This window comes from Manis javanica, chromosome 11 (genome assembly GCF_040802235.1).
Source record: "Manis javanica isolate MJ-LG chromosome 11, MJ_LKY, whole genome shotgun sequence".
NCBI lineage: Eukaryota > Metazoa > Chordata > Mammalia > Pholidota > Manidae > Manis > Manis javanica.
In genome coordinates, this window is record NC_133166.1 from 91099248 (window position 1) to 91126273 (window position 27026).

Genomic DNA, 27026 nt, shown 5'->3' on the forward strand with positions numbered 1-27026 from the left:
GAGGGCTCTGGGGCATCTGGCACATTCCTCTAGAAGGATCCTGGGACGCAGCCTCTACAGCACACCCTTGGCCTAGGCCAGGTGTGCGCCCATCTGGAGGCGGCGGGGGGAGCCGGCGGTTCGGGTGAGTGCTGCCGTTTGTCTGCCTCCAGAGGGCTGGTCCTCCTTATTCACAGGTGAGTCACACCCTGAAACGCAGGCTCTCTTCCTGTCAGGGCTGAGTCAGGTAGAAGAGCTGATAAAACCACCTGATCAAGGAAAAGGAAGGCACAGCGGAGCGCAGAGTGAAAACTACCAGCCCGAGGCGCGGGGCAGCGTCTCCTGCAGCGGCTGACGGCCCGGCCATGCCTGCTCTCTGGCTGAGCTGCTGTCTCTGCTTGTCGCTCCTCCTGCCTGCAGCCCAGGCCACCTCCAGGAGGGAAGGTGAGTCGGCTTCCAGGGGGGCACTTCGCAGCCCTGGGCTGTGAGCTGGCCTCTCTGCACAACTTGATGGCTGAAAGCACCTCCGGGGATTCCGGGGATTCCCAGGTTGCCCAGAACCTCTTGGAGCGCCCTCCCCCTTCCGCAGCTGGGGCTTCCCCAGAGAGTGGTTTAAAACAAGACTAATATTGTATATAAAGTCCTATTTAAAAATATGAAGCCAGTAGGTTGTGCCAAACTGGGATTTTCCTACTTTAAAAATGTTCCTTCTCAGCTGCTTTTTTGATAAAGGGGCCCCTGTTTGATCAATAATATCAGTAATCAACAATATGTTGGCATATAAATTCTTTTCTCTATGTGTGTTTTTGTCGATGGTATGTTGTGGGAATGTTTTTTGTGACTGAGCACCACAGAGATCGAAAAGGAGCCTCTTTAATAGTCCTTGTGGGATTTCCATTTCATCTTTGGGATGGAAAATGCACCTTGAGTCTTAATAATGCTTTACTTTTGCATAATGTTACTTTTAGTAGTATTGTCACGTGACATTCATTCCATAGGCATTTATTGGGCACCTATGCCGTAGATCATTCGATCTTATCCAGGGCACCCAGTGGCGTGAGAAGTTCAGCTTATGTAAACAAAACTTTCTGAACACCTAGCAACTGCCCACTGTATGCATGTGTCAGCTATGACAACACATAACAGGTGTTTTCCTTGTTACTCAGTTTTACCAAATATGTATATGCTAATTTGCTATATAATTACCCTGAGTTTTCATATTTATATTGCTTCCTGCACCTGATGGCATTTCAATAATCGTTTCAATAGGCCCAAGAGCCATTTTCACACATGTACCTCTGTGAATATGAGACAATGTTCATGTGCACATGGAATTATCTCAGACATTCTATTTTTTACTGTGCAGTCTGGGTGATGCTGGTCTGAATTGTATTTAAAATGGCATGAATATATTAGCATGTGTTTGAATGCATTGATGCAGTCCTTTTTTTTTTTTTCTGAAATCATTTTGGAATTCACTTCCAACCCATCATCCCTGACTACCATTTTTAAAAACATTTATGAAAATCATCATGTAGGTTACATTCCCTTAGAGTTAGGATAAGTAGCCTTAACCTAGTGAGAATCATCCGAAAAGTAAGGATAGTCTCCAAGTATTAGAATTCAAAAGGACTGCTTATGGATTAACTACTGTAATCCCTTGTCTTAAAAAAAGAAAACATGGAAATGGATTTGTGCAAAGCCACACAAGCAGCTATTGGCATAGACACATCTGGTGCTTGATCCAGGAGTTCTTAGGCTGGAGCATGTGGCTCCATTGGTCTGGGTCATAGTTCACACGGGGAGGTAGGCCTGGAGAAGGGGTAAGAAGAGACAGGAAAGAGACTAGAAATGTAACCAAGAATCTGGTTGTATGGAGCCTTACGTGCCAGGCTGTGCAGATGTGTTAGTGCCCTGTAGGCAAAGAAGACTTGTAGGTGGTTTATGGGCAGCGATGGGCGTGGCCAGATTCATTTTTCAGAAAGACCATCATTGAACAGCTTAGAGGATGGAGTTGAGGCAGGCAAGGCCAATGAATGGCCATTGCGGTAATCCAAGTGAGAGACGATGAAGGCTTCTACCACGGTGGTAGAAACGGCAAAGAAGAAACGGGTTACAGAGACATTTAGAAGGTAACATTGAAAGAATTTGGTGATCCAGTGAGTGTGTGCATTAGGGACACAAGGGAAAATCATGAGATGAGGAGGAGTCCAAGATGGGTCCGAGGCTTCCGGTTAGTGTGATTGGTTAGACAGCAATGCCATCAAAGGAAATGAGGACTGAACAGAGGATCAGATTTGCCAACAGGGTTGGGCAGTGGATGAAGAGAAAGGGAGGGGGTTCCTGCAGGGACCCGTTGAATTTGAGATGCGAGTAGAGATGTCCACCAGGCCCAGTGAACAGCTGGAACCATGATTTTGAAGTTTAGAAGACAAGTTTAGAATATAAAATAGGGAGCCCAAAGGTGGAAAGCAAAGCTTTGACAACTTTGAGATACCTGGGACACAGAGGTAAAGAAAATTCAACAAGGAGATAGAACAACAAAGGAGAATGAGAAGGCATGAACACTGAGGACAGAGGAGAGTTAATAAAGAGGAGTGTTTTGTCAACCAATATATGGTGTTCAGATATAAAAATAAGAATGTAGAAAGAATGAGAACTAAAATGGTACTGTTGAGTGTTATTGTTTTAGGATGCTAAGAATCCAAGATTATTATAGGTTGCTAATTTGGTTTCTCCTATGGCCTGATACTAAAAAAGAGATACTGTGGTTAGTGGAAAGGTCCCCCTGGAAAGGTTAATGCTTTCCATAGATTCTGTTATTTAAATCATTCAAGTGTTACAGCATTATGCATTAGCGTGCAGGCCTGGGTTCAAATCTTAGCTTGGTCATTTACCAACTGTGGGATTTAGACAAACTACTTCGCCTGTAATTCAGTTTCCTCAGCTCTAAGATGAGGGTAATAAGTTGTTGTGATCATTACTTGTAAAGCACTTTGCCCATTGCCTGATAAGCACACAATGATTATGTGTTCAATATCATTGTTCCATAACTCACTGGCCTGCCAATACTGAAGGTCAGTATATTGCCTTCTGAGTTTTAAGTGGTGAAATTTTTGAAAAGGCTCCATTCATTAGCCCAAGGAGGTCTCTGCTCAGACTGAGATGAACCCCAAATTTTACCCACTTGAAACAAATGTAATTCCTGACAAGGAACCAAAGCATGTTGGAATTTCAAGGTTGAAATTCCATTTCTTCTCCTTGCCTTTTGTTAACCACCAGACATCATCATATACAGATTCAACAAGTCTGTTGCTCTCCAGAACAGGTCCAAATACCAGATAACCCCGCATGAGATGGTCTCTCACTTCTCAATGGGAAGGTCTCTCCACCAACACTTAATAATAGGTTTAGCCAACTTGATTATGGAAACATTTAGCAATATAGATGCAGTAATCACATGTATCTTTAATTTAGTAAATTAGTTACATAAACATATTTAAAGTCATATAATTTATAAAATAATAACAGAAGTATTGGCTTGTTCATTCATATTTCATAAAGTTATTTATATTCAAGCTCCATCTGTAGCATTCCTAAAACTACTTTAATATAGTTTCTTCTTTGCTTCAGACAAGGTGGCTTGAGAGACAACTCTGAGCCTGCTTTTGATGCTTTCACTAGAAAATTCACAATTTTCAAAACATTTAGAAGATTTAAAAATTCTCCTAAAGTGCTCATTGTGACCTTCACAGCTTAAATACCTTGAAAGGCTTATTTATGACAACTTTTAGTGGTCACAGTTGTGAGATAATGAACAATTATGTGAATTGTGTTCAGTAGCTATTACTGATAAGTACCCAAAACACTGATTGAGGTCATTTCAGATTAATGTGTCTTCTCCCAGAATACTTTATTTTTAAAATAAAGTAATTGAGGAAGTGCCCTGTGATATGAGAAATTTTGAAGACTTACATGTGACCTTTTCTCCCCTGAGAGAAGAAATTGGGAAAACAAAAACCTCCACCTTATATTCAAGTATGTACCGTAAACAGGAGTATAGAATTGAGTTGGAGTATAAGCTGGAAATTTCTATGCAGGCTTAAAGTCTGGGTGTCCTGACCTGCAGGCAGCCACTGGTTTAGCTCCACTGATCTGAAAATGATCCAAGTAGAATGATCCAAGGAATCCAGTGATTCCAGAAAAAAATGTCAATTATAATTAGTATTTATGGTAAAGTCAGGTGCATAAAATTAAGGTGTTGAGACAATCCTGGGGCAATTCTTTCCCACTTAAGTTTTTAGTGTCTCAACCATATTGACTTTTTTTTTAACCTAGAGAAATTCGCAAGAACGAGAGTTGAGTCATTTATTACAGGCTAGTGTAGAAATAGGAGATCCACAGATTCTGGCATACTCTGAGTTAGTCGCAAATTAGACCTAGTAGATCACTGAATCATTACTGGCCTGTTCTAATATAACCCCCAGCTATATGATACAATATTTGAATCCTATCCAAAGCCAAAAGCTGTCTTTTCTGTGTCTGTGGGTGACAGTATGTCTGTGTATGGGCCTCCCCAACAAACACATGCTGCTTTATGTTACAATTATGAAAGAAGAAAAGGATGATGACTCCTCCAACACTGATCAATGGAAAGGCTCGCGTCTTTCCCTTCTGCTGAATCAGTTGGGCAAAGGCTTCCGTATCCTGGACATCTTTAGGTTTGTCAATCATTGACAGAATTCCAACTATTGTTTTCCAGACTTTATTTTTATTCATTATATGAATATGGATCCTCACATTCTAAAAAAATTAAATTGCGGTCAAATTATTTCTCACATTAACTCAAACATTAGAAAAATTACCCAAATCTTCAGCTGCACTTATGTGGGACGTTTCTTATAAAAAGGTTTGCATGTTTCATCACTTTTTTCTCTTACAGCTTTGTAAAATTAAGTGAAAATGGGCTTTAGGGGTTCTCTGTAAAAGACTCTCATTTTATAGATGAGGAAAATGGCACCAGGGAGGTAAAGTAGCTGTCCAAATTCTCACACCTGGTTGTAGCAGAGCTGGACCCTGGCATGTGGAACCCTCATTTATAGATGAGAAAATTGAGAAAATCACTCAAAAGTGATTGCCTTGAGCAGAACCATGCAGGTAGTAGCAGGACCAGATTTTAGTTGCTAGTGTAATATTCTTTAATAAGATACTTCCTTGGCTTATTTCTAATTATTAAGAATTTTCATTTAAACTTGATCTTCAGACTTGATAGAATCTTGCTGAATTATGAGAATGTTCCTTATGTCCCTAGTTGATCCTAGGGACATCTGTGTCCTGTCTATTCAGAAGTCTCTGTATGTGTATGTGAGTCAGCGTAGTGGCCTTTCCTTCCAAAAATTCAGAGAACAACAAGTTAAAACCAAGTACAAGCTTTCATTTGTGGGGCACTGACAGGAGAAGAGATTTCAATTGACCAAGTCTTCTCTTTTTTTTGTTCAACTCTGTTAGCTTTTCACACAGCTTGGAATTGACCAAGTGGCTCAGTTAAAAAAAAAACAAAACAGGACAACTGAGGGACAGTGGCATTGTTCTTCAGGGACTGTTGACATTTTGAAACTATGTATGTGGATTTGTGTCCAGTGGTTCTTTTTCTCTGTCTGTTGGACAGTGTTGGTATAGGTTTTAGAGTCTTTCAGGATCTGGTCAGTTTATGGCCAGAACATGGACTGTGTAAGCTTTACACACACTGCTATTTTGAATTACTGCCCACTGGCTTTCAGCAAAAGGGGATTCCTAGTGTTTAAAGATCACTCCTCATCTCAAATAGACTGGTTTGCTTTGAGATGGCACTGGGTCCTACACTAACCCAGAGCTCCCACTCATGCCTCGTGTACCTGGTAGGAAGGGACCACATGCTGAGGATCTCCGGGGACAGAGGTGAGGCCACAGGTGAGCTGTCCTGGAAAATGAGAGTGGAACAGCAACACTTTTGTTTAACTGAGATGCAGGACATGTTGCTCCCACTCTCTGGTGGTCCAATCCCTGGAATATTTGCTACTTCTCTTCATGGATATATGTATATAAATGGTTGAGTTCCTAAAATAGCATTTCCCTAACTCTTCTGACTTGAAGCGGGACAGTTTGATTCACTGTTTTCAAATGGATATTTTTTTTTTCAGAAAGGAATCTTTAAGGAAGATTCTATAAATGCATTCCATACATATTTTCTCAATATTGTAAATGCCCATGAATTACCATTGTTCTTCTGCCAAAACTGAGAACTGCAATGGTGCGTAGAGTAAGCGGACCCCATATGTAAATGTGCGTATCTTTGTGAAGAGATGTAGTGATAGCAAAATATTTATGGCTAATCTTGCACAAAAATTCACCCCTCATGACAGGTTTAGTGAGAAAGAACGATTTATCAGGTAATTTTTATTTTTAAGGAGCCAACAAAACACAAATTTAAATGATCGAAAGACCACACTTAACGTGTACTCCCCAAAGCATTTCAGTACAAATCAGATTTCCTTTTTAACTTTTCTTTATTCACATTTCTCATTCATGATTTCTTTCCTTTTATCCTTATCGCTTTAGGGGTCACCTCTAGCTGTTCTGGTTTCTTTAATTTTCTTTATTTCAGCTGCTTCTTAAAGGAGCATATGATACCTTTTGCTGGGCTGTGTAGGAAATGCTCTAGGGTACTGTGCTCTTTTAATAACAGTCAAATGTGCTTTCTATATTGGAACACTTTTCTTTATAGATGATCTCACAGAAATATAGAAATTGCTATTTCCGTGGTCAGAGGGTGTGGGGTTACATGTGGGTGATGACGACCTTCATATGGAATCCTAACCGTGAACACTCACAGAGTCTCCGTGGGGTAGCTGACACCAGCTCTCTGGGAGTAGAGCCCTTACAGGTGCCAGGTGCATGAGATGGGGAGGGCCCTCTGTATCTCTTGTGTTCCAGTCTTTTCCCCTTTCCTTTGAACTTAGACTGAGTCCTCAGCCTCCTCCTTTACCCTCAGCTCCTTTGCCCATCAGACAAAAGCTGGCGTCCCCAGCCTCACTGTTCACTGAGCCTTTCTTTCCCTCTCCCCACTGTCTGCCTGGGCACCGGTGGGTGTTAGGGGAAGACAGTCCAGCGTGGTCTCCTGATGTAGTCCCCACCAGGCTGAGTTATCTGCAGTCCACATGTGGAGTTTCCAAGTCTAGGTTGTAATATTTTGTGCTATGAATTCTCGGTGATCATAGGTGACTCCTTTTAAGCCATAATCATTAGGAGGAAAATGGGGTGATCTGACTTTCATTGACTCGTGATGACTACACTATATAGAGTTAGAAAGGTATGTCCATATTTTATCATTCAAAATGGCCCATGTGATCAGAGCACTGACCTCTGTGGTTCCTCTCCTCAGAGCACTTCATGTTGCAGCCCTCCTTCCATCGCATGGGCATTTACATGTACTGGGAAGGAAATGGATCATGCAGGGTAAGGCACCAGTGTTTCTGGATGTGTTGGCTGCAGAGGCAGCTGTGAAAAATGGGGGAGAGAAAACTGAATTCACTTAGAAGACTCCTAGTGTGGAAAGTAACATTTCAGTTTCTCATTCTAATTAGAAAACATATTGTGACATGCCTTGAAAAGATAAAACTAGCAGCAGACATTCACACGTTTAAACTATGAAATTCAAGATCAGTTTAAATTCTGAAATGTACAAATTTTTTTTTTCACCCAAGATGAGAAACATCAAAATTTGGAAAGAAAAACTTCATGGAGGAGGTTTTAAAATTAGAAGATACATAGGAGCATTTTTCATCATCACATGGAAGTATAATACAATAAAATACTCATCTTGTCATCCTGAGTATCTCAGATTTGGAGACTGATTTTTGCAAATAGGATGATAGCTTTCAATGCCTTTGATATCAAACTGATAGATGTCAGGTGTGTCATGCTAAAGACTTCATAAGTCATAAGTCATGTGTAATTTGAGTATTTGTAACAGTAATAAAAAATACATTATAATAGATAACTAAGTAATACTTTCAATAGTTGCTTTTTTTCTGAAAATAAGCACTTGCAGATTTTTTTTGAGGATACTATCCTCAACTTTAATTTTATTCACCATTTTTAATCTAGTTATTTACATTTGGACTTCCTATTGAAGGGCCTCACTGCAACTGATATCATTCATCTTTGGGTATAATGGGTTGTCAGTTTATAAGAGGCTGATTCTTTGACTCAGAGGAAGGAAGTGATGGCCAATAAAGTAATTAGGGTTTAATACTTAGTGTAACTTCTTTGAACAAACAAAAGGAAGAGAGGGGTTGGGGCTGGTGGCCCCAGCTCACCTTTCCCCACCGTGATGTTTTTCCATTACAAAGCAAGAATTTTAAGAAGCAGAGGAAAGAAAGATGTAAAATGAAATATAAGTGAAATGAATGCAGGAGAGATGAAGATGTCCTGGTGGGAAGTGTTATATGGAATGCAGCTGGAAAAGTAGATGGGATTAGACCGTCTTTGTAGACCAAGTCTTCATAGACATTGTTAAGGAATTCTGGTCTTTATCTTAAAAGTAGAGGCATCAGTGACTTTTAAGCAGAGAGGTATTGATAAAATTTGTATTTTGGAAAGGTTTTCTGACTGCTGAATGGAGGGAGGCAAGAGAGGTTGCAGGGAGTTCAGTAAGGAAGGTGCTGCCAGCAGTAGGTGATCAGGGCTTGGTCTAGAGAGGCCACAGTGGAGGTAGATGTCAGTGGACTTGAACTTCTTGGTGGGTCATATCAATAATATTTGGTATTGAATAGAATATGGGCAGGTATGAAAGATGGAGAATTATAAAGCTAGCTTCCAGCTCTTGACTCAAAGGGATGACAATTATGAGTTTGATTTTAAAAATGTTTGTGTAGAGCCTGTGGGACAACTAGATGGAATTGTAAACTGGGTGGCTGGGCATGAGGGTCAAAAGTTGAATATGAAATCTGGGCCCGAGAAGCATCTTGGCATGTCTGCAAACACCTACCATGGTTGTTGAAGCCCTTGGCTTGGATGAGAGAGTTCTAGAATGAGGAGTCACAGAGGTTAAGGACTGAGCCTTGAGGAATACCTGTGGGTAGAGTTGGGGTGAGGAGAAGAGCCCTCAAATAATTGGATGGGTGTGGCAGGCAAGGTCAGAAGCCAAAAGGAAGCCGGATAGCATGGCGTCCTAGTATCCAAGGAAAGAGAGTTTGAAAAAGGAAGGAGAGACTAAGATTCAGTGCCTCAAAGAGGAAATGAGGGGCACAAAATGCAGGAAAGGAGACACAGGGCACATACCTTCCCTCTAAATAAGGAAGAGAATTGTGTCATCTCTGAATGGTTTATACTGGTCTCACCCAGAGGAGCTTACAGGTAACTTATAAACGTGCTGCCGTCTAATTGACTCGGTATTAGCACCCTAAGTGGCTGAACTGGAAGCCGGGGCAACGCTCTACGTAATAGCAGCATACACCGTCAGGTTCCAACATGATGCTCACATTCCTGGCTCCTGAGATAGTCCCACACGCCCGCCAAGTGTAATATCTGTGCAGGCTGCCTGGTCACCCCAAACTGATCTCACGGCCTCCAGCCTGCCCCATCTCCCTGCCCTTCCCACGCAGCCCCAGCCCCGTGCCCTTGGGGATGGCAGGCTGACCAGCCTGAGCTCCAGCTCACAGACCCCAGATGCTCAAGGCACTCCTGGCGCAGAGAATTCAGCCTGCAAGAAGAGTCTCCCACACTCCTTCTCCAAGTATCACATTTCTCTCATGATTCTTTCTGTTCCCATCTCACCCTGGATGTTTTAAGTCGAAACATTAGCCTTTTTTATATTGAATGCCCTATGTGTAGACAATGAAAACTGTGTACTGTGTTGAGGAATTTTCATACTGAGTCCTGGACTCCTGGGAGATTTCCGGATGCTGAGGTTATTGTTTGGCTCTTCTTAGGGTCCTACCGCCTCTCCTCCTCCCCTGTTCTTTCTTTCCTTCCTTCCCCCTCTTTCCTTCTTGCCCTCCTTCCTTCCCTTTTCTGTTCATTTTTCTATCCATCCATCCAACAACCACAGTCCCAACCCCGTGGTAGGTACTGTGGGATACAAATGTGAAAAACGCCGTAGGCGAAGTTAGTCATGCGCTCAGATAGTGATGCCACAGGGTAGAAAAAGGTGCCAGAGCGCAGTGAGGAAGAGGTCCTATGGGCCTTCAGAGGAGGGAGAGGCTGATGGGGGCTTATCAGCAGGGACCCTACACGTCTGCCGTTTAACTGACTTGTTTAACTTCTGCTCTTGAAATGAACGCCCTGGTTGCCTCGTGGGTTTAGGGAGAGTGGAAGCAGGTAGTCAGTCCCCAGGCGAAGGAACGAGCAAACCTGAACGTGAGGAAGAGCTTGGTGCGCCCCAGAGTTCACTCACAGGTTTGTGTGCAGGAGCCCAGTCAGCAGGGGTGAGAAAAAAGGAGACAGGTCGCAGAGAGCAGCAGGCCCGATGGGCAGGGTTTGAAAAGGAGTTTGGATTTGTGATTTTGTTGTTACTGTTAAAACACGAAAAAGCACAATGATTCCATGAATTCTATGAAAAAGGAGCATGTTTTTAAGTTTAGAACAATAGACAGCGGATCTGCTTATACACAGAAGTGCATATTAATGCCAGATTGTTAAAATTTCTGGTAATTGCGTGCAACGTTTCCTATGGGAAATTTAAAACGAGGTCTTGATGAACTGCAGCCATTGAGGCTGATTATTCCATGGCCTTGCTGCAAGTACAGCCCTAGGAAATAGTTTCGGTTTCCTTCCATTCTCCTAAGGATGCAGCTTGGAAACAGCCTTTGCCCTGTGCTTCCTGTCCCAACCTGTCTCAGCTGTGTGCTGGAGGTGGGCGTGCTGTGCCTTGACCCTGAGGGGTCCTCGTACCTCTCTCCCTTGTTTGCAGGGTTTCCAGCCCCTTGGATCTGGGGAGTGTGGGTGGCAGTGGGCAGATAGGCCTGTCTGGCTACTAGGCAGGCTTTTTTCTAAGAAACACTTTGAGGACCAGCGACAGTGTGCTATTATAGTTATTTTTATAATTAATACTTAAGAGCCAAAGAGGTAGTGTACAGCACAGTCAGGTAGAATTACCACCCATTTGACTAGACTGAAGCAAATATGGGAAAAACCATGTAAAATGACTCGGTTTCAGATGTGTTTATGAGAGAATCCACTTGATGAATCTCATCCGTGTAGGTGGGGAGAGAACCCCAGCTGGCAGAGACAAGGATTCCGGGGAGTGGGAGTAAGGGGACAAGCAGAGAGAGGATAGGACAAAATCTTGCAGAGATGTCCCTAGTTTGGAAAGAGTCCAGTACAAATAATAGTGAAATAAGAGTAATGGATGGGACCTGGCACCTCTGATACAGAGTCCAGTGAAACAGGGCGGAACACCCTGTCTGTGTTCCCTCCTAGTCCCTGTAAGCCTGTTCAGGGTCCAAGTCTCATTTTTTCTGTATTTTTTTGTTGCAATGAAATCTTAATTCTGGGTCCCAGACCACACCTGTGCATGGTGAAATGAGGAAAACCTGGATAATGTGAGGGTGCTTGACAAAGCCCAATATATATTAAATGCATATATACCTATTGTCTTTTTCAACAAAATAAGACCCCGGCAGCTGCCTCTTTTGAAATCTTGCTGGCCCATGAGGTCCCGTTGTCCAAGCACTGGTGCCACACCCTTTAGGTGTGAAGTGGAATTTATTCAATGAATGAAATAAATGGACATCTCACTGACTAAGGACAGAAGGACAGGGAAAAAGGAGTAAGAATCAGGAAAGCAATCTAGCACTGAGGTATTTTGAAGAGAAAGGGGATTGATCAGGAAGGGTATAAGAAAATCTATCCCAGAGTAACAGGTGAAAAGTCTGATACAGTTGTTATATAATAATTCATGATAATTTAAAGAGAAACATCATACCCAATCGATAAATGGACAAAACTCATGAATAAACCAGAATCAAAATCGAAATAAAATAGTAAACCAGCATATGGCACTTTTCCACCTTCCCTTCCTCCCCAATTTACCTGCCTCCTAACTTCCTATTTCCCATCACTGCTTTACGTATTTCTCCATAATGAAATTACTATCCCAATATTCTCTTTCTATTGCTTATCTTGTTTATTTTCTTTTCCTCCAACTCACATGAAAACCTCATGAGGGCTGGGATATCTATTGGTTTTGTTTATCACTGTATCCCCAGTGCCTAGAACAGGGCCTGGCACATAGTACATGCCCAATATAGATTTGTTGAATGACAAGATGTGTGAATGCACTTTGATAAATGGTTCTCAGTTGACCTGGGAAGTGTCCAAGACCCCCATCTTTACAGTTCTGTCACTTGCTTACTAGACAGCGTATTTATGAAATTTGCAGCTGGCCCCAAATTTGGAAGAATAGCAAAGAGATTACAAAATAAAAATGGACAAAATTCTAGATGAAAACTTGACAAAGGCCAAATATAAATGAAAGAAAGCATAACAAATTTTTTTTTTAGTATTTCCTCTTGCTTTAAAATGTGTTATAGGCTTGTATTTAGTTTTGTGCATCTAAATAAATCATTGTACTGCAAGTTACCAAGAAACGCTGTTTTCTGGATGGGGCTTTTGTAGAAAAAAGGAACCCCTCAAGGAAGAGGAAAGAGCCTGACTGCTATATCTTGGTATTTGTATTTTTAGGTCATGTCTAGACATGTGGGGACCCGTGAAGTCCTTTAAATGGTAGAAATACACCTAGGGGTTTCCTGAAGTTCAAGAGAAGATTCAGTATCTGTTCATTAAAAAACATTAAGTACCCATGATGGGCCAGGTGCTGTGCCATAGACTATGGCTTCATTTTTCCTTTTTCTAAAGCATGAGATATGCTTTCTTTCTGTTTGAAGAGCAGAGTCAAGTGCAAAGACTTGCCAGAGACACAACTTTATTTCAAAAATAATTTTGTTTGATTTAAAAATGTTTAGATAATTGCCAACATTTAAAAAATCTGTAGATTTTATATACAAAGCCAGATTTCTGTCTGCTTTAAAAACGTAAGTGGAAATGCTGACTATAGTAGACCTCCATAATTCTCACATGACTACAGTTGGCCAGGGAGGGGTGAAGGGCTGTTTCTCCCTGTAGCCCATTTGGTAGAGTCCCCACTGCTCCCTATTGCCTTATTCCTAGTCTGGCAGTGCCTTTTGGCAGCCAGTGTGTCCATGGTAGTGGTTGGACAGAATTGGCCACAGAATAAAAAAGACCAGGCACAAGCTGTACGAGGCCCATTTAATAAGTCTGGTTGCAGGAATATTCTAAAATTTTATAATAAAGACTGTTTTCCAGTAGTGAGAATGAGTAATAATTGGTTTTAGGGAATTTAATCTAAACTTGGAAGATGATTTGAGAAAGACCACATTTCAAATGCATCAACGACAAAAAGGGTAATTCTATGCAAAAGGAGCAAACTATCTGCCCTCATTCTCTGGGTGCAAATGTTCAGAAGACTGGATATTGAGCTAAGTGCCGTGCACTCAAGTGTCAAGCCCAGTGCAGCTTGGTAATTTCGAAGTCCTGCAGGCAAGGCTGGAGTGTGTCTTCACAGAGTTCCCAAGTAAGGCAGACACAGGAGGCCCCTCCACCCCTTCCCCCAGTCAGCCTAGCCCTGGGCTTTAATGGAAACTCATTTGAGAGAGAAGAGGGTAGTTTGGCAATAGGTCTGTAACCTGTTGGGCAAATTCCATAGTAGAGACGCTGGCTGAAGACCTCCCTTGCAGAAGTGCAATGCATCTCGAGGACAGGCTGTGAATTTAAAGAACACAGTTCTCTCAGAGTAGAGTTTACAGGAGAAAGGACAGAAAGAGAGGAGGTCTACAAGAAAGATGATAACAGGGTTGTCTATTTTTAAGACTGCTCTAAATAAATCTATCACGAGCTATCCTTTAGAAGTTAACCATCATCAGCAAAAAGTTTGTTCTGAATACGGAAGGCACAATAAAAATTTTGTAATTGGTTTGACATTGCTCTCGAAAGGCATCCAGAGTGGAAAAGGCATGGGCTTACCGTGTGATCCAGCTGGGCAACCTCACAAGATCGAAGGCTAGCTCTTGTATGTGCCTCATGATGTGCTTGGTAGAAATTTCACAGCACGTGATAGCTGTGTGGCACAGCTGCTCGGGAGCCAAAAAAATCAGTTACACAAGCATTTGTTGGGAAAGATTTGGCTTGGCACCAGTTCTGTTAAAAAAAAGCCCTGGGGGTTTGAATTGAGTGCACACTTAATATGTTTTAAGTTTAATGAAATGTTAGGCTGCATCCGTGGAATTATGTCTAGTCCTGTTGTGAACTGAGCTGTTCAAACCACACTTGAAGTGCCATAATAAATACTGGTCATTTAAAGAAAGATACTGAAAATTAGACGTTGTTCTTAGGAGGGTAGTCAGGAAGAATCTAGAAATCATGGCATGGGAAATGGTTGAAAGTCCTGGAGGCAACAGGTCTCCTGTGGGACCCGAGAGGAGACTGAGGAGGGAGATGTCACAGCTATCTGCAGGCGGTCCAGGGCTTGGCTGATGCATGCCTCATGAAACAATGTCTGGAATGAATATCTGATAAATGAATAAGCGAGGAAGAGAGTAGCGGTGTGTGCGTATGCATGTCATTTGCTAGGGAAGAACAAGAACGGAGGGTAGAAATTACAAGAAGGGAGGCAGATTGAAAACCCCATGCAAAGTAATTTGTAACAACCAGTGCTGTCTAAGGAGGGGCATTGTACTAGATTAGGAAGGATTTGAGAAGGGGCTGAACAACCCTCTATGAGGGATTTATAGAAAAAATGCCTGCATGCAGTGGTAGACGAGACTTGAGAACAGGGGTTAAAGGAAAAGGGCTTTGTTATTGGATAGGCTGGAGAGCAAATTACATCTTCGCCATTTAGTTGTATGATTTTAAGGGAGAAATCTACTACCTCTAAGCATTAGTTTCTTCATCCATTCAGTGGGGATGATAAAGCCATGTTCAAGTATTATTGTGAGAATTAACTGAGCTGAAGTATGAGAAGTCCTGGAAATAGAGTGGGCTCTGAATAGGGTTAGCTGACTCTCCCTTGATCAGACGGTATCAAAATAGAAAGAAGTGACTTTCAGGAACGGCTGTAAGGAAGCTCATCAGACTTAGTCACCTCTGTGCCTTCAGAGCCTGACGCACCCTGGACAGGGCAGCTGCTCAGTAAGTGCTGACATGCATTTTGATTTTTAAAAAAATCAATACTCCGGGTAAATCATGGCCCTAGGCTCTTTTAGACACAGGCTTTCACTGAGGCCATGTGGACAGTGGAGGCCGTGTGCCTGGAGGAAGGATGGTGGGCTTTGGCATCAGAGGTTCAAAGCCCAGCTCTCCCCTGGGTCAGGTATTTAACCTCTGAGCTGCGTTTTTCCCATCCGAGGCAATGCCTAGATCATACGAGTGAGGGGTGAGATAGCCTCTCTGGAAGACTTGATAATCTTTTCTCAGTGGGATCCTTTCAACAATCCAGGGAGGCAGAGAATGCCTTCTACATTTTTAAGAGAAGAACCAACAATCAGAGAGTGAAGGGATTTGCCCAAGAAAAGAGCAGAACTGGTATTGCATCCAATTCTTCCAGCTTGAAGGCCCATCAGCTTTCTCCTCTCAGCTGCAGCTGAAACGTCTTTGGAAGGGTCTGCGGTAGTCCCGGTTCTCTGCTAAGTATTTCCACATGTCACCTCGGTGGCTGTTTAGGTCCCACAAGGGGCTGTCACTTCATGAGACTCTTTGGAACACCCACAGGGTGAACTTTCCTAGATGCTGGGGAAAGGTGATTCCTCATGGGACTGTGGTTCCCTTTGACCCCTGGCTTTGGGAAGGGCACTCCACTCAAGGCACAGTGTGTGTGTATGTGGGTGGGAGATGCCTCTCCAGACAGTCTTATTAGCTCCTCAGCCTTGACCATCCCGGGAAGGACAGATGTTGCATATTTTGAATAGATACCCATCAGCTGCCAGAAGCTGTGCCGGAGTGCATACGCTGGCAATCCAGATCTCCTCCAGCCCTTACACTTGTTCCGTGGGGTTGCACAGGGTTTTAAAAATAAATTTCTTGCAGATATTCAAGCCAGGAATTTTCACATAAGAACATGTAATATACAATTTTTGGTTCCTCTTGAGGAATTGGACAGTTGAGCAACCCTGAACTTATGTTCTCCCTGAGCATTGCCACCAGCACTGTGGAGCTGCTCCTTCCTTTAGGTGGGACAAGGACCCTCACAGTTCTCACGCCCATTTCACCCTCACCTGGCTCCAGTGGTTGGAATTAATGTGTAGTACCCCATGCTAATGTGTATGAATGCTAATACAACACCTGGGAGAATGGGCTTTGAGTTTTTTACTAACGGAGCCTTTCTCACCTGATCCCCAGTCTGTGATTGCAATGGGAAGTCCGAGCAATGCATCTTTGATCAGGAACTTCTCAGACAGACAGGAAATGGATTCCGCTGCCTCGGCTGCAAGGACAACACTGATGGCACTCGCTGCGAGAGGTGCCAGGAGGGGTTTTACCGGCAGAGAGAGAGAGACCGCTGCCTACCCTGCAACTGTAACACCAAAGGTAGTTGGCCAAAAGGGAGAGGAGGGGGAGGGAGGCAGGGAAGAAAGGGAGGAGGAGAGGCAGGCGGGCCAAGAGAGGGTGTTCAGCTTCCTGAACAACTGGGAATCTACTAGACGCTGGTCTTTCAAGGAAATATGTTTTTCTTAAGACTGGTTTGTAGGAACCAGGGAGAGACAAGTATTTCTATGAAGTATGCTGAGTTGTTTTTTTTTTTAAACTACCTATTTGTTTATTATCTTTCTTGGCAGCCTCCATTTCCCCTCTTTGCTAGAAATTGTTTAATAGAATAATATGATGACTCTTAATCCACCTAAAGTTATGTCCGTGTAGCAGTGGCTGAAAGAATCTAAAAACAGGCAGATTTTGGTCAAGCCGTGCATTGCTGGTAGCATGTGCTGGGAAGGCTTATAGAAAACTTGGGGTGACCCCGTGGTGATCTAGACCCATAACCCAGCAATCACTCCTGAGTTCACAAGTTGCTCTTACAATGAGGTTTGAGTCAGACTTGCTCAGCTTTGTGGCGTAGAATCAGCATCCAGAATCTTTTGGATTTAATATTTCTCCCTATAAATCCATGAACTTCATAAAGAAGAATTATTCCATTTTAATGGGCATTTTTCCCTGAAGAGCCAATATCCCCTTAGGTCATGCAGCTTCACTGTGAGTCACTGGAGTTGGGTCATCCCAGCGAAATGACCGGTGAGAATGTAACTAGAAATCTAACTGACTGAGCTAGCAAGCCTGCCTGAAGACTAGGTTTTAAGCCTCAAAATAGACAAGGAGTCTGATTTGTAGCAAACAGAGATGATAATGGAGGCTTTGCCATGCTGTCTCTTCTTTTTCCTGCTTAGTCTCCATTGCTTGCCCAGCAACAACGAGCCTGGTTTTTTCTTTTCTTTGGGGGAATAGATATCCCAGACTCACCGGGAACATCCTGGTAGGAAGTGGGGAGCCCGGTGATGATTTATATCCTGTGGGATAGCTAACATGCATTACATACTTACTCTGTGCCAGGAACTTTTCTAGATGCTTTCCTCCAGTAACCGATTCAATCTCTACAAATAACCCTATGAAGGGGGTGCTATTACCGTTCCATTTTACAAAGGAGGAAAGAGAGGCCTAGAGCGGGAGTGGAGAAACTTGTCCAAGGTTATGGAGCTATGTGGCAGAGCAACGGTTCCAGCCCCAGATGTGCTGGCATCAAAGATCATAGCATAGAATAGAGCAGTGGGCTTTGGAGCCAGAAGGCCTGAGTTCAAATCTTGATAGAACCACTACCGTTGTGTCACTCTGGACATGTTCCTTAACCTCTCGCTGCCCGGGTGTCCTCATCTGTAAAAGGGTGATCATGCTATTAACATCACAGGATTGTGGGAAGATAAAATGAGGTGTGTTAAGCACATGGTAGACAATTCAGTAAATTGTAGTTGATGTTGTTATTTTTTTTCTTAGGACAGAGGTCAGGGTTCCACTGTCCTGAAGCACTGGCTTTTAAAAAAATTATATTCCGGCTTAGAAAGAAGCCTTGTAGAGGCTGAGTATTTGGTCTAAAACTACTTATTAACATTTAATTTATTATTGACATCCTGAAATTGACAGTGAATTTTTCAAATATTTTTTAACAGTGGAGAAAGTAGACATGGTAATGAATGGCCTCAAGTCTCCCAACAAGTGTTTCCAAGAGCTAAACTTGCAGTCCAGAAATTTTGAGGGAAAGTTGTTCCCTTCTATTCCCTCCTTGTGAAAGAAAAAAAAATATCAGAATGGTGTCCTTTTATTCTCAGGGGCATATAGTTAGATATCCAAGAGAAACTTCATGGACATTATTTCCTAACATCTGGGTAATGCTTTGTGCTTCCCCAGAATTCTTCCATATACTATGTCGTCTTCAGTTCTCTAACAGCTTGGCAACCTGCATGTATTAACATGTTCCACCACCCTTAGAGAGAAGAGGAAAATGAAGCCCCAGGGTCTGAGCTGCCAGGCTGAGTGGTCTGTTGGTAGCAGGGGCCCCTCCTGCCATGTGCCATGTCTGACTACACGTTGGCCACACAGATCACTAACCCAGAGGCACAAGTTGGATTCCTATGTGATTTTGCAGTCTCTCAATCAGCCAGAGGATATTTTTCACTTTCAAATAATAAACTTCACAAAGGCATTTGTTGTATATTCAATTTCAAATGCAGAAGTGTGCATCTTACTAGAAAATGCTATCATTCCATGGATGACAAATGAAGCTAACAGCATTAATGATCTCCAAAGTGGTCACAGATTTTGGACTTCACATCAATTTCTCACAAATACAGTAACTAGGCTTATTTTTAGGTGATGGCTTATGGGCTCAGCAGCAGGACTGAGTTAGCTTCAACTCTTGGTACCACACGTATAAGCTCTGGTAACCTTTGGTGGATGCTTTGAAATTCACTCTGTGTGCACGTGAGTTCTTTCCTCCCATGGCACCTAAATTCTTGAGATCTACATGGACATCAGAGATATTGGACTTATTCTCATAATGTAATTTTTTTTTTACCTATCAATGACTCTGACAATGGATTCCTCAGTTCATAACATTTGAGCTATTTAAAACATGTCTTAAATAGTAATTTAATTATTATTGAATATACTTCTTAAATAATAATATTTTAAAATGCAAGTATACATATATTGTTAAAGGGGTTCTTGAGAAGAGGTATATTCTCTTCATTTAAATGTCAAATATTAATCATTTTAGAATACCTTCCTGAGTCCTCTGCATGTAGACTGTAACACATGGCCTTGAAGGGCTTATTGGAACATGAACTTGACACAGGAAGCCGATCCTTGTCAGTCCCTTAAACTAAGTTGTTCATAATCCCTAAGAGTAGCTCATTATTTGGAATTGAGACAGACATTTTTATGTTAATGAGATACTTTGAAAACCCAGTGCTATTATTTTGGAAGTTTTGGAACATGAGATAAATTAGTCATGTTCATAGTAAGAGCCTGTGTACGTCTCCTTGTCACCTACTATGCATGAGACACTGAATTAGGCACAAAGTCTTACAATAGCTGTACAGGGTATAGGTTGTTACCCCCACTTAAAAGACATGATGAGTAAGCAGTTTGCCCAAGAACACATAGCTGGTAAGTGGCAGAGCTGGTATTTGAAGTGAGATCTGTTGGACTTCAAAGCCTGGGCTCTTTTCATGACCCCCAGCATCTAGAGCAGAATTTCCTAGATAATGACTTATGTAACACCATGTTCTGCAAGATAATAATAGGCCTTGCCTGTAAGAATGTCATATAATGTTTGGAAACACTGGCATTAAGAAGTTAAACAAACTTCATGCCTACTGAATGTACTATTAAGCCATTAATCTTTGTAAGATAAAATATGTACCATTTCCCAAACTCTTTTGAACAAAGAATGCCTATTTTCTTGAGATGACTGTTAACACCCCTCAGAAACATGTTTTGTAGGGTGCCATTTTGGGCTATATGGGCCGGACCCGAAAGCAAATTATAGTCTTCTCCATCTTATAAGAATAATTCACTTCTGAAAAACTACTGTAGGAAGCATTTTCTTAAATCAAAAGCATAATCCATTAATTTGAGGGGGAAAATAGATGCTTTTCTGAGTCCCAGATCAATGCCCATTTGTGCTAAAAACAACTAGATTGTATTAAAGAGAGATCTCTCCTCCTTTATGTCACTTATCAGAGCGTGATTCAGAAAGGAGATGTCCTTCTTTGCTCTGTTTGCTGACTGTTGGTAGAGCAGTGGGGGTGGCGGTCTCGTCTCGTTAAATGCTCGCCTGCCTTAGATCCTGAAAACCATCCCGCCCTCCTCCTTCCTTAGCTGTCCTCAGAACTCGCCTCGCTTGGCTTCCACTGTCCTGGGATTTACCTCCCTCTGATTAGGGAAGGTCCCTGAGTTAGCGGGGTTCCATTTCTGCCAGAGGCACTTTCCCCTCCTCTCTCTACGGGCTCTGGAGAGACCTACACCTGCTGAGGCTCCCAGGACAGCCTGTGTGCTGAGGGCTCCTACATCTTCATCTCCAGCCTCTCACGTGAGCTCCAGATGCACATTTCCACCCTAATATGCTACCAGAAACTCAAGTTCGCCATGTCCCAAACTTAACTCATTACTTGGTGATTCATCCCGAAACCCTGCTCCTCCTTTTCCCTCCTCTTTGTTGAATAGCATCACATTCCATCCAGCTTTCCCCGGGGGACCTCGTGCCATCCGGGGGATCCCCGCCCCCCAGCAACCGTTTCCCAGGAGCTTGTTCGCCCCACCCTCGCAGTGGCTCTCACGGGGATCCCCTCCTCTCCTTCTCACCCAGACTCCTCTAATGCAGGCCACCACCTCACGGCCTGGGAGCGCTCCTTTCCGGAGAGCCTGCCGGCTTCCCCTTCCGGCGCCAACCTGCAGATTGCTCTAGAGCTTCTTTCTAAACTGCGAGGCTGGTAGTTCCCTGTTATGCACAGTTGGATCTGTTATCCATCTGTCAGATTTAAATCCCCTAGTAGATAGCATGGGCTCATAGATATAAATATATAGTGTCACACACACAGTAGGTGCTCAAAAAATGTACTTTGTACTATCATCACCGAGGGCCCCTTCAAACCTTGCAAAGTTGACCTGGAGTCTTGCAGATTCTCTCTATGACTGTGACTCATTTATTTCATGTTCTACATGGGGTGTAAGAACCTTTCTATAGGCACAGAGCCAATATTGATTTGTATCTGCTATTGATAGTAGATCCACTACCCTATTGAATTGTATCTACTAGTGAATTAGAAGTTCACAGAAGGATAACAGATTAGAAAAAAAGAAGTAACTGGTTAGTGTTCTGTTGGCCTTGTAGATGATGAATAGCCCCATTATCTCAGTTAGTTGAGATATGTGGTTGTATTACATTATTTAGTTGAGATCTATAGTTATAATACATTATAAGTCTGCCAGTGCCGGGCAGTTAGAAAGGAGGTGAGTTATACCTCCCGCCACCTCCAGATCACCTTTTGTCTCCTTCCTAAGTCTCTTCACAGTCCTTTTCTGGGCATATGTGCATTAATCCAACAGATTTCTGGGCATCTGCTTTGTGCTGAGCGCTGTGCTGGGCTGGGGGTGCAGCAGTGAGCATAAGCTGAGGTCGTCATAAGTAAGCAGGGCCAAGGACTGGAGTAACCGTAGGATGGATATTTTAGGTATGGAATCAGAAGATTTCTTTAGGGAAGGAATATTTAATCAAGACCTGAGTGCTGAGAACGGGCCAACTAGAAGTTCCAGGGCACAAGCATTGCAGGCTGAGGGAGCAGCACATGCAAATGCCCCACGGAGGGAAGCAGTTTAGCAAATCTTAGGAGCCAGGAGGAGAGCGGGGGAGCTGCGGCTTATGAAGGAGGGTAAGGGATGCGGTTGGAGAGGCTGAGTCTTGCCGGCCAGGATACCGAGTTTGCATTTTATTTTGCTTCTCGTGGGAAGCCACCCGAAGACTTTTAAACAGATGAGTAATATGAACGGAATTCCCCTTTTAAAAGAGTGCTCTGGCTTCTGTATAGAGCATGGAGTGTGGGGAGGCACGGACGGAGGCAGGGAGGAGAATGAGAGTCGGGGTCCAGGTGCGAGAAGGTGGGGCTTGAACAGGAGGAGGTAAGAACTGTCTGGATCACAGGGTAGCACGTGTTTTCCCAGACACCTCTTGTCTTTCATCAGCGCTCAATCGGAGACGGCCTCTTTGTAAGGAAGGCATGTCTGTGAGCGTTCACCGCAGGACAAGTACTCTAGTGAGTAAGCTGGGTCAGACACCCGGGTCCTTCGTTCCTCACAGGAGGTGATGCTCCAAGGACGAGAATTTCTACCACTTGGGCAATTAGAGAGATTTCTGGTTATGAGGCTGTTTGTGCTCCTAAAACCCACATCCCAGGGACTGCCCCTTTATAGATGGCTTTAACCTGCCGGAAACAAGCAAGGGCATGCTCACCCCCTCACTCCCTCTTGGAGAGGGGTGCTGTGCTCATTCACAAATTTTCCTTCCTCGATCTGCAGGATTTGACAACTACTTTTCAAAAGCAGTGACTTAGCCACTACTTGATGTTGACGTCAGAGCAGATACAGAAATAAAAATGCTCTCAGGAGTAGTTTCCTTTCTTTCCCTGAAGAAGCCATCCTTGGCTGTCAGAACTGTCCCGAGTGGGCAGACAAATACCCAGATGACATGAGAGAATTGCAGGCAGAAGGTGGTGGTAATCGCTTAGCATGTATTGAGCTCCACAAGGTGACATAAGGCTGTATAAATCAAATATGTCTTTTTCTTCTGCCCCTTTCCCTGCCTTGTTGGCTGTAGGTTCTCTGAGTGGTTGGTGTGACGACTCTGGACAGTGCAGCTGTAAGACAGGTGTGACAGGAGACAGGTGTGACCGATGCCTTCCAGGCTTCCACACACTCACAGATGCTGGGTGCATCCCAGACCAAAGCCTGCTGTAAGTGCCTACACTCGTGACCACTGCTTCTGCCGTGAACAATGACAATTATATGAACACTAGTGACCACGGACCTTTACTGAGCACCTACTGTGTGCCAGACACTGTTTTGATGACATCATATGGGCTATCTCACTGAATCCTTACAATAACCCTAAAGATTAGCATTATATTCGTGTTAACGGTAAGAAATGTAAATCAGAAGAGGTTTAGTAGTAGTCCAACATTACTGGTAAGATGACCTCATATTTGGGCCCAGAGTTTGGGCTCTGGAACCCGGGCTCTTTACTCTGACAGTTGCCCCCATTTAGATGACCTAGGATGGAGGTTAAAAGTCCTTCAAACTCTGACCTGGGAATTTGGAGTTGAAGAACTCCTCTGTATAATTTTAATCCCCTTGAGTTTGACACATCCTCTAATCCCTCCTCAAATCCTTTTTTGGAAGAGGACAGAGTACACCTGGTAAATCACATAAGCAAGCCGGCAGGTGTTGGGATGGCTGGAGTTCGGGGGAGCTCAGCAGTGAAGCCATCAGCTAGGAGGTGACCCACAGAGGAATCACCTGCTGGTGCCTACCTTCCCGCCCCTGCCCACAGGAGAGCCACCGTCCAGCCATGCTTGTGCTGTCCCAGCTATCCTGGCCCCGGGTTCTCTCAGAGACCCTCCCTGGGCCCAATCTCCCTTTCTAAACCTTTTAAAACATGAAGTAGATCCTACCACCTCTCACTCAGAACCTTCTGTTAGCTTTTTTCCCACTAAGAATGAGACCCAACCTTCTCCTCCAGACCCGGAGGGCCCTGCAAGACGCTCCCGTCTGCTCCACCCTCAACAGTAGGCGCCTGCTGACTCCTCACCACTCACCCCGTCTCCCGGCACTCCCGCCTCGCCAGCTTTCCTTCCCTTCCTCAGAGGCCCCAGTAAGCGACCTCAGCCCTGGCCTGGAGCCTGCTCCCTTCCCGCACAACCACCCAGGCCTTCACGGGGCTCCATCCCCACCTCAGCCTTCTCCGCAGAGGCCTCCCCTGACCGGTCCCCACCCCTCCTCATTCTGACTCAGTTTTACTTCAACTCCTGTTTTCTGTATGTATTTATTTGGGTCTCTCCCACTAGAATGTAAGCCCCATGTTGATTTTGTCTTGTTCTCTGCAGTATCCCTGGTGCCTAGAGTAGGAAGAGGCCGCAGAGAGGGCGCCAGCTTGGCTACAGCCCCCGTGATGCTTTATGCCACTAATGCTCACTGATCTGCCTGCCTTGAGACTCCTAAAGAACGGGGGCTATTTCCCATTTCTTAGTGTCCATGGTGCTTAGTAACCAGTAGATGTCAAATAATGTTTATCAAATGGCCTGGATAAGTGGACTTAAATGGGAGAAAACCATCTGGATTGAAAGGTGAACACTGGGAAAAGAGTCTTCTGGAAGCCTAATTGGATAAAGAATATGAGAGAGAGAGGGAGGAGTTAAATCCAGGCCTGGGTAGGATTTGCATGGGGTTATAGGGCAGAGGAGAAGTAGATCAAGGAGAGAGACAACAGACTTGGTTTTAGATGCATTAAGTGTATCCGTAGGATCGTGTGTCAAACTGAGTGACAGAGGCCAGTGTTTTGACTAGTCAGAGACCATGCACTCGTCACTAGTCAGAGCATGGTCTGCCCAAGACAAGGAGGTTGTGCCCAAATGAAGTAATGAAAGTGCTGATTCCTTCATTGAGAAAGTCTTGCAAGCAAAAAAAAAAAAAATCAGTCAAACTCAGATTCCACTCCTAGGTGTATACTCAAAAGATATATAAAAATATGTATATCTGCACAGAAACTTGTACACAAAAGTTCACAGCAGCATTATTCATAATGGCTAAAAAATGGAAACAACCCAATTGTCCCTCAGCTGATGAATGGGTAAACAGAATGTACTATATCCACATGATGAAATTTTATGCAGCCATACAAAGAGTGAAGTACGAGTATGTAGTGGGATGAACCTTGAAGACATACTAAGGGAAAGAAGCCAAACATCCAAGGCCATTTATGTATGGCATTTATGGGAAATGTCCGGAATGGGCAAATCCATAAAGACGCAAAGTAGATGAGCTGTTGCCTAGGGCTGAGGGGGAACCAGGGGCTGATTGCTAAAGGGCACAGGGTTTCTAGAGTGATGAAAATGCTCTAAAATTGATTGTGGTGATGGTTCTACAACTCTAAGAATCTAATTGGGTGAATCGCGTGGTATGTGAATTACACCTCAACAGAAGTGTTACCAAAAGAAAGAATAAAATAAACTAAAATAGCAAAGAGATAGTGAAAGAAGATATCACTGAATTGAACAAGAGAGAAACAAATGATAAATTTAAAAAAAAATGTCAGCTGAACCCAACAAGCAACCGTTTAGTGATGAATGTGGTTCACATTCTGGTATGCAACCCATCCTCTCTTTAGGGGTAAGTCACAGACAGTTCATGGACTAGCTTCCGCCTGCCGACCCTACACTTTAAAGAGCATGGATGTAGACAAATGAGTCCTTGAAGGGTCTGAGAGAGGTTAGCATGGACAAGGAGGGCTAAGAGAGGCCTCACTGAAGATGAAAGATTTACTCAAGTTTGTGACATTTGCTTACGAGCGCTCCGTCTTTATGTGTGTAGTTGCAAAGCATTTGGAAACCCACCCCTGATTTCCTTGTTTTTTCCTTTTCTAGAGACTCCAAGTGTGACTGTGACCCAGCTGGCATCTCTGGGCCCTGTGACACTGGCCACTGTGTCTGCAAGCCAGCTGTCACCGGAGAGCGCTGTGATAGGTCTGTGTGAGCTGGGGGACTACTGACAGGGCAGGGACAGTCCCTTGGCAACTAGCATGAGAATGGAGTGCAATTATGGAAAAGGGTCACTTAAACCAGTGTTGATGACTTTCTTCCTGCCCTCTGTCCTCAAAAACTAGGCTTTTTCTTAATACAGTTGAGCCTCCAAGTCTCTCTGGACTCCTCGTGCTTCTGCTGTGGGCCCTTTGCCTTCGTTTACATGGTGGCAGAGGCACAGGGCTCCAGGGAGTCTCTTTGCCAGCTGGCTCCAAGTCCCGGGTGCTCTGGATACAAGGTGGAATGCAGTAATGAGGTCACGTGGCTCGGCTGTCCCAGAAAAGGCCTGGCTTAACTCAACATGTTGGGCAAATCCTAGTGAGATGGAATATTGCAGCATATGGCCATATATAACCGTCATGTGCAGTAGAGGAACCACCCGAGGCTGGCATGGCGGTTACATGCACGCACACGAACTGGGGGAGAGAGGCGTGAGCAAGTCCTTTGGGCACCGAGCCATGCTGGGGCGGGTGGTGCGATAAAGAGTGAGCCATCCTTGGTTGCAGCTTGCAGAACATTTCTTAAGTACAAACAGCTCAGGCTTAACACTTTTCCCTCCCCTGAGATTGTTGTGAGCAGAGGAATGGGACATCGGGCCCACAGGTAAAGGCTTCTTCCTCATTGCCTTAGAAGTCAGAAAGCAGCCCTTTGGTGTTTTGACAATTCCTTTGGACAGAGGAAATGCCAGGCACATTCCTAGTTTTCTTTTTCAGGGAGATGGGGTTAAATGTTAAAAGAGGAGTCCCTTTTTAAAAATGTTTTTTAATTTCAAATTGTAACACAAAAATGGAAAGCCACATAAAACAAATGCTGTCTGCACCACCCATTATATGAAATAGATCTTGGCGAAAAATGTGCCATTCCAATGGTGACACCTTCCCTCCTTCCTAGAAGTGACTGCTATTCTGACTTCTCTGGCAGGCACTTCCCTGCTTTCCTTCATCCTTTCTTATCCAAGTCCATCCCTAAACATGATCCTCCGGTGCTGCCTGACCTTCTTTAGTCTCCTCCCCTCCCTTCCCTCTCCCATCCCTCCCCGCCACCCTTTCTGTGCCGCAGCCTCCTTCCTTCCCTCCCTGCTTCTGTCCTTCCTCCTTTTTT

At 43.7% G+C, this 27026-nt stretch overlaps 1 protein-coding gene across 4 annotated transcripts in view; it reads left to right on the plus strand.

The window, feature by feature from the left end:
• The first annotated feature begins 221 nt into the window (after window positions 1–221).
• Window positions 222–27026, plus strand: part of LAMC2 (laminin subunit gamma 2) — a 50089-nt gene continuing 23284 nt past the window's right edge. For all 4 annotated transcript variants that reach the window (XR_005062058.2, XR_012122835.1, XM_073216882.1 and 1 more), the window contains exons 1-4: window positions 222–423; window positions 16432–16620; window positions 22949–23084; window positions 25770–25868. Coding sequence is in view for 2 of the 4 variants with exons in the window: in XM_073216882.1 (XP_073072983.1) it covers window positions 345–423; window positions 16432–16620; window positions 22949–23084; window positions 25770–25868 (503 nt within the window). In the remaining 2 variants the exon portion in view is untranslated. The remainder of the gene's footprint in view (window positions 424–16431; window positions 16621–22948; window positions 23085–25769; window positions 25869–27026) is intronic.